Genomic DNA, 7,757 nt, shown 5'->3' with positions numbered 1-7,757 from the left:
GTTGCACTGAACCACGTTACAGAGTACAGACTCTTCTCAATGCAAAAGTCAATGCCTTTTTTTTTTTTTCAGGCTACCGGGGCAAACCATTTTGCAGAGTCAGCAGAGACTTCCACATGCAAGTTTATCTTCTTTTTAAACAAGTAAGGTACAGATATGAAGTCTAGCTAACAACTGATCCAAAAGCTTCTTAAATGCACATACTAGCGATATTTCTAAGAGGTCCCACAAGAAAGGTCAGTTAGATCACACCTTAATCTTGGGGTCTGGGAGATTGAACGCTGTATCCTACCTTCTCCCAATTCCCTTTCCCAAACAATGAAAACAAGTCATCCATCACCCACACTACTTATCAAGCAGAAGTCTTCAGACCAGATCCTTCAGTTTTATAACAACTGCTGACACCTCAGGTTTTAGTAACTCCTCTTTCTGAATTGCTGTCAGTCCACCAGGCAATCTGAAAAAACTCAAAGTCACTAACCCACCCCTGCCAACACCACCAGCAGTATTTTCAGGAGCAGCAACAACGATCAAGGTATCGAGGAAGAAGAAAATAAGCACAACTTCTTTCAAGCAGAAAAACAAAGGCTGGATGAGCAGGCCAGGAAAACACGCTGACTCTTTTGGAGTAAAACTTACCTCGCTCCACAAAGAACATCCTTGCATCAAGGAAGATGTTTGGTTTTAAAACATGCCTGGTAATTACCAGGAATAGCTGTTAAATGGCAAGTTAGTGGCTACCTTCCTGTTACCTGTGCATGGCTCTGAGCCCAGGGACCTATTCCTTCAGAGTCCCTTGCAGCCAGCAAGACATGCGCTGGTAGCTTGCACAGAAACAGACCTGCTCACAACAAATCACCACTCCTGCTTTCAGATTTGAAGCACATAAGCAACAATTAAGATGAAAATCCTTAATGAGAAAAGGAGTTGATAGCTCTGATATTTTCTTCTAGCAGATAAACAAGAGGAAAGCCATTACATGAACTGCAGGAGCACATTCATTTGACCACACCCTCCCCTAGAAAACAAGATTCCCACATAGCAGGGAGCAGCACAGCCATCCTACAGTGAGTTTACAGGTGGGCTGCACTCTGGTGCACGCTTCATGGGCTAGCTCCCATTCAGTGGCTGCTCTTTTAAGATGACTCTAACCTTGCACAAGCCCACAGTTTTTTAGCTTCTCAAAGCATGAGACACAGCTGGGACACACCAAAATAAAAACATCGTTTCCCTTTCTACTTCCAGTAAGTTATCCAGTAAGTTATCCTAGTGAAATGCTATTCATCTGCCATTCTGTTGATGAGATCTCAGCCCCTGCTCGTTTTCAGTCTGTAAGTGGGAAAACCACAGTGGGGGCTCCTTATGCCAATAGAAACTTTACAAGATCAGGCAGATCATCACATGATGAAGCCTCACTTTAAATAAAAGCTGCCTACTCCAGATATTTCAGTGCCCTTTGCTCAGCTTGCCAAATGATGGATTGTTTAGTGATACTTGTTTACGTCCAAGACTCCTGCTTCAGACTCTTTCACGCTGGGAGAAGGCACAAATAGCGTAAGAGGAGGATGATGGTATACAGAGGAGCAGAAAGACTGTACAGTAGTAGTTTTTCCTTTGTGCAAGGTGCTGTATCTACACTCCACAAGCACAGGTGTATTTACCATGCAACACCTTTGTTAACAAAGTAAGAGAATAGTACCGTAGCTGCCAAAGACTGGTCGGCGATTTCAGGTCAGTGATGGCCAGGAGTCAGCAGTGGTGGAGCTATTCTAACTTCTTAGTCTCAAGACAATTTTCCTTTGATGGAAATGAATTGGGCAAAAGCGATATAGTGAGGGAGTCCTCTGCACAGCACAGCATCCAAGGGAATGGCTTCTTCCATGGCCTTTACAGACACAAATGAGCTAACAGATACACTGCCTACTCTGAACAAGGAAAAATGACCTCTGGTGAAGTCACACACTTCAAAACCTCTCTAATGAAGCAATGCTGTAGAGCAGGTATATTTGTTCACTAACTCTCTTCCTGTTTCAGCTAGGTTTCATGACTGCCTATGTCTGCTGTAGGCTATCAGCAACTCGACCAACACTGAGAGTGTAAGGGCCCGGCAGAGATTTGGAGAGATTTCCAAATTTGGAAATCTCCAAATCTGGAGAGATTTCCAAACCTTTATATTAAAAATGTAAAGTGCAGAAATTACAACCTCTGCATTAAATTAAGCTCCAAGGGATTTCCTGTAGCTTGCACAGGAGATCATGGAAGTTTCTTTGAAGAGATTTCAACACACTTTTCCCAGAACTCATCACACATTTTAATTACTCCCTTCACACATCCAAGCACTTTATATGCAAGTCAACCTTCCAGGCAAGTATCTTTTTAATAACTTTTTAGTTAAGCCTGGTAGTTTTCATTTCACCAACCATTTGCTCTTCCCATTAAACAGACCTTTGTTCAAAACACTTTCACCATTATGCTCTTACAGGTACGAATTCCAACAACTGCTAACACCAAAAACCAGAATAACTAGATGTTCCCAATTACAGCACCTGTCTAAGCAGAACAGTCACACAACATAAAGGTGCGCATAGTGGTGCAGTTTAATTGGATATTAAAACCCCCTACAGCAAGAGCACCTCATACCCAAGGGAGAAGCAGGATGCTGAAAAGGGGCAACCATAGCTGACAACTTCAAAACAGGTTTAGAAGATGAGGGTGGAAACTTAATCCATGATAGCTTCTGGAACGGCTTTGTCCCCTTGCCATCTGCCCTCTCTCCTGGCCATTTCAGATTGCGCTGAACAGCACAGAACAGCACTGATGACCTCTCTCTGCAGATCATTTACCCACTGTCTCCTTTCAGCCAGGATTTTTTCCATGCAAAGATCTTTCCTCTTAGAGAGGCTAAGCAGCCCTCAGATAAGACTGACCCTTTGCTAACAGGCCCCATCAAAAGCCCTTCAGAAACCTAAAACCGTACTGGAACTACCTGCAGAAGGGAGTTTGGAGAAGTCTCACTCACAGCTGTAGTGCAGGGTCCAGAGCCATCCCGGCAGAGATATCTGTGTAACAAAAGTACATCATTTCAGAGACAACATAATACTTCCCTAAGAAGTGGGATGCCGACCAGTTCCCTATCCTGGAGACTGAGGAATGAAATTAAAATGACCCATTAGCAAGGCCGGGAGAATTAAGTCTCCCATGTGTTGCTGAGGACAGTGGTCCAGCTTGATCCGAGCCGAGGACCTCACATCAAACACTACTGTACCCACAACTGTAAAACACCTGCTCAGCTGTTGCACGGGTGGAAGGTGCTGAGCAGCAGTCACCATTTTTTACTCTATGAAATATGCAAACAAATGGCACAATCAGTACTTTACGTTAAATAGCCTGGTAGTAAATGCAAAGGTACATTACCCTGAAGAATGCATTAGAAAAAAATTAGTGAAATTACGAAGGCTGGCAAGGGAAGGAAGCAAAGCTTCCTGACACGGAAAGGAAATTAGGGCTGCAACTTAAGGACAAACTGGATGCTTCTACCACAGCGGTTAGCAGTGGATTAAGCATCATTATTAAGTTTCAAAGTTAAAAACCCCACTGCCATAACCAAAGTGATACATACCTCTCTGGAAGTTACAGCCTTGGGGTATTTGGCAGCACCTGCCTGAGTCTGCAGGGCTGGTTTCTAAGGAAATTTTTCTTTACTAACCATTTGAATTTAAATCAAAGTGAAGAGTCTAGCAGACATTTTGGGTAGTACTCAGACACATCATAGAACACAAAACACCATTTTGTTATGAGAAGCTTCCTTAAGGGTAAAAACATTTAAATGAAGAAGATTCCTATGCAACGAGCAGCAAAGGTGGCTTAAATTTGGTCTTCTGCTCTCTCAATTTTGTGTTCTCCAATGTTTCCTACTGTAATACTCAGCTGGACAGATTTAGAGTGCACCGTTCGATCAGAGATGCAAATGTATTCAAATCCCTCACCCCAAGAACATGCATCATCATAGCGAAAATAAAGCTTTTTCCATAATTAACAGACATTCAACTAATCACACAAAAGCGCGTAAGGGATCGGTACTCCCTTAGATAGAAATGTTTATGATATACAGCTGGTAACTGTTGAGTTTATTAAGGAACTGTTTTGTGGTGGGTTTTTTTGTTAAATAACCAACATGAAACTTCCCCTCCAAATAAAAAAAGTAATGGAAAGAAAAACTGAGCAGAGTACCAGGAGAGAAGGGACAGAGGGACAACTCTGGACTGTTCTGACTGCAAAGACCTGCAACAACAGATCTCCAAGCCCAGCGCCAAAGAGCCATCACCCTCGAGGGGGCAGGGCCAATCTATCCAGTGACCAAGACTGCAGAGAGAAGTCTCATAGCCTGTGCATGCTTGCAAAAAGCTCATGCTGATGCATCGTCAGTTCAGCAAATTGAGACAGTGCTAGCACACGCAAGTGACTTCCATCTTCTCCTCATGTTTCATTACTCAGTGGCAATTAGGTTATTTTTTTCACACAAAGCCAGTTCAAAGCCAGTGAGCACAATGTCTACCAGTACAAGTTCCAGAGATCCCCGTGATGCAGTGTTCCCAGTCAGCCACTGCTGGGAAGTGGACCTGGACTGGCCAGAGTGCATGCAGTGGAGTGCTTTCTCCAGCCCCACCGAGCAGGCCTCACAGGGTAAGAAGCAACCAAGGAGACAGCAATCACAAATTAACTAAAAATTAAGATTTGTCCAGTTTGTGTGTGCGCTCATGCCTCCGTAGGGTACCTGACTCAGTGAAGGAATGACCACAGTAATTGCAAGAGTAAGGCTTCTCTCCGGTATGGATGCGGTGATGGCGCTGGAGTGATGCCAGCCGGGTGAATGTCCCTCCGCACTCCTCGCAATAGAAGGGGCGCTCCCCAGAGTGAGTCTGCTGGTGTCTTTTCAGCCTGAGCAGCTGGACGAATGCCATGCCACATTCCTGACACTTATAGGGCTTGTCTTGTCGGTGGATCACCTTGTGTTTGGAAAGCAGGTTAGGCTTATCGAAACCTTTGCCACACGTTGAACAGGCATAAGGTTTATAGTCGTCTTCCTCAGACTTCTGGTTTTCTGCACAAGGCTGATCAGTGTACTCAACAGTGTGTTGGTTACGGTGCACTATCGACCAGGGGTTCCTAGCCATGCCGTTTCCCAAGATCACCATGGAGCGCTCTATCTTGTGCACGTTGCGTAGGTGCCTCCAGACATCAGCCGTGCGAATGAAACCCTTGTCACACTCTGGACATTTGTGTGGTCTATCACTAGAATGAATGAGCTTGTGCATTCGCAAATTTGCCGCCCGGAAGAATTCTTTGGCACAGACAGGGCATCGGTACGAGTTTTCCACAAGGTGAGTTCGTTTATGTTCCTGCAGCTCGCTCACGCCCTGGAAAGAGGAACCACACTTCTTGCACCGATACGGCAAAGCTTCCTCAGAGACAGGCTCCAGGTCCTCATCAAACACACCAGCAAGAATGGTATTTTCATTATCGTCACGTAGTCTTCTCCGTGGTTTCTTGGACCGCTCAGAGGAACAGTGCTCTAAATCTTTATCTTCGCACTGCAGGTTGAAGTTGGTACTGGAGGGGACAAATACCCCAGCTGTACTCTCACCTTGTTTCTGGTAGCAGGTCTCATAGGTTTCTTTGTCTTCACACTGCAACTCTGCAGGAACCTCCTGCTTACCTGAAGGTCCAGCAGAGTTGCAACGAGGACCGCGTGTCCGTGGGTAATTCATGTCTACCTCCTTCTGGAGGCTAGATGTGTGGCCCACCTGCTTACTGGTCTTTCTGGAATAATTTGAATGCTTCTCACCTGTGTCACAAATGTTATTCTCAGAGTCCCAGACCACATTAACATCCATCCTCTGAGGCATATGCTGTGTTCATCGGCAGCTCATTGATGATGTGTATACCAAGAGCTTTAGGTCTTTCATGGTAAGTTCATCTCATTCTCAGCTCTCTTTACAGTCCTCCCTAGAAAATAAAACACCCATTTAATCAGTGATTTTCCTGATATTAATATAAGATAAAGTTATCCCAGTGAAGATTTTTTTCTGATTTAAAGAATGGGACAGGCTATTAGTTATACAGTAGGAGAAACAGAATCCTGTACTATTATATATGTAGAAAATATACATGCAGCATACAAAATACAGAGTACGTTTAATGAAGTTAAATCCTCTGTCATAAAACCAGCCTTCACTACAAATAAAAATTGATACTTTCCATTTTAAATTCACCTAAAGATGAGAAATCTTCAGAACTCTGGGGCGCAAACACTTTCGGCAAAGAACTACACCATAGCTGCCCTCACCACAGATCTTTTTCCGAGGATTCATGCCTAATCCTCTGTTTTTACCTTGTTAAATACAAACTAGGAGCACCAATCACAACGTGTTATCTTTCAGAAACTAGTTAGGTAACGCAATGAGACCCAGAAACTGTGCCAGTCACACAGCCAAAATCAGAAGCAATGTACAGAAGGGGGGTCTGGAGAGCTCGGAAGCGCCTTTGGCCTCCCATCCTGACCAGCACTATTGTAACTGTCTTGAGGATATTTGGGGTGGCCGTGCCACTACAAGCTAGCACCATGCAAAGACGACATGTGCAAGGAAAGGCATGAAAGAGCTGTCCAGAAAGTTTACTGATCATCTTCCCAGGCTTCAAAGCACAGCTAGTAATCCTCCAGAGCCGGCCCACTGAACAGTTTCAAATTCTCTGGGTAAACTCCCTTTGCAGACCAGCCTTGCTAGCAGAAAATATGAGCAATGGTAGTTGGTCAGAAATACCAGTCTGAGTCACAAACTTTCTTGTGAAGAAGATAGTTTCATTTATGCCATTCCAAAGCATGGATTCACAAGAGGTTTTCTAGATTTGTCCCAGCAGCCTGACAGCAGCTCCACAAGGAGCTTTCACTTACCTGGTTTAAACCTGCATTCACACTGAACTGCTAGTCTAAGCTCAGAAATTGCATTTTCCCCCATCCTGATGGATACCTTGGCTGCTCCTCCGACCCCAATCTTCTCCTTCACTCCCACTTTTCATATTCCTTTTACTCCTGCTGTTACTTTACTTCCTCTTAACTGCTTTTGTCTGGGTAGGACTTCTCTGAATACAAGCATATACATACAGAAAACCACACATAGGTAAAAATGCACATATTTCTGTATTTCCATGCGTACATAAATAGAAAGCCTGTCTATTTAGTTTCAGTAAGTTTAAATAGCTGTAAAGGCCCTATAGCGATATGCATTTATTGAAAGGTCCCATTGAGGTCTCAGAAAGGCCAGCTCCATTTGAGACACAAGCTGCGCTTTCTTCTGCTGTCATACAGAAAACAAGCTGAATTAGTCGTCTTCATCAGTTGCTGCCTGGAACAGAATGGCTCAAGTCACCCCCCAACTTCGACCGTTCCCATTAATTTAACGAGGCGCGCAGGAGAACAGAGACGATTCCTCACCTCCTGCGAGGGGCTCCGAGCTCCCGAGCCGCCTGACCGAGATCTGCCGTATCCTTTGTTGAAGAAGAAACTTTTTCAAGGGCGGCTGGCACTGCTTGGCTTCAGAAAACTCCCCCACAAGGGCCCGTCCGCTTTCCACACGGGGGCAGGAGTATTTAAATCACGGAGTAGGCTTAAACATAATAAATAAAAATTAATAAATAAAAGGTACTTTCGTCGTTCCGGGCAGAACGAAGCCCCGAACTTTTCCCGCTGCGCGCAGGGG

The 7,757-nt window shown here is 44.5% G+C and overlaps 1 protein-coding gene across 1 annotated transcript in view; it reads right to left on the bottom strand.

Annotated features, from left to right (window-relative positions):
* Positions 1 to 4,727: 4,727 nt before the first annotated feature.
* The window catches only part of LOC104132093 (zinc finger protein 568-like), a 5,881-nt gene continuing 2,851 nt past the window's right edge, over positions 4,728 to 7,757 (bottom strand). Inside the window, exons 2-3 of the mRNA XM_009645343.2 lie at positions 7,493 to 7,664; positions 4,728 to 6,006 (exon numbers count right to left, since the gene is read on the bottom strand). Coding sequence (XP_009643638.2) covers positions 4,728 to 5,906 — 1,179 coding nt within the window. The 5' untranslated portion in view covers positions 5,907 to 6,006; positions 7,493 to 7,664. The remainder of the gene's footprint in view (positions 6,007 to 7,492; positions 7,665 to 7,757) is intronic.

This window comes from Egretta garzetta, unplaced genomic scaffold, assembly GCF_000687185.1.
Source record: "Egretta garzetta isolate BGI_Z169 unplaced genomic scaffold, ASM68718v1 scaffold598, whole genome shotgun sequence".
NCBI lineage: Eukaryota > Metazoa > Chordata > Aves > Pelecaniformes > Ardeidae > Egretta > Egretta garzetta.
This window is presented reverse-complemented; position numbering and strand designations above follow the sequence as displayed.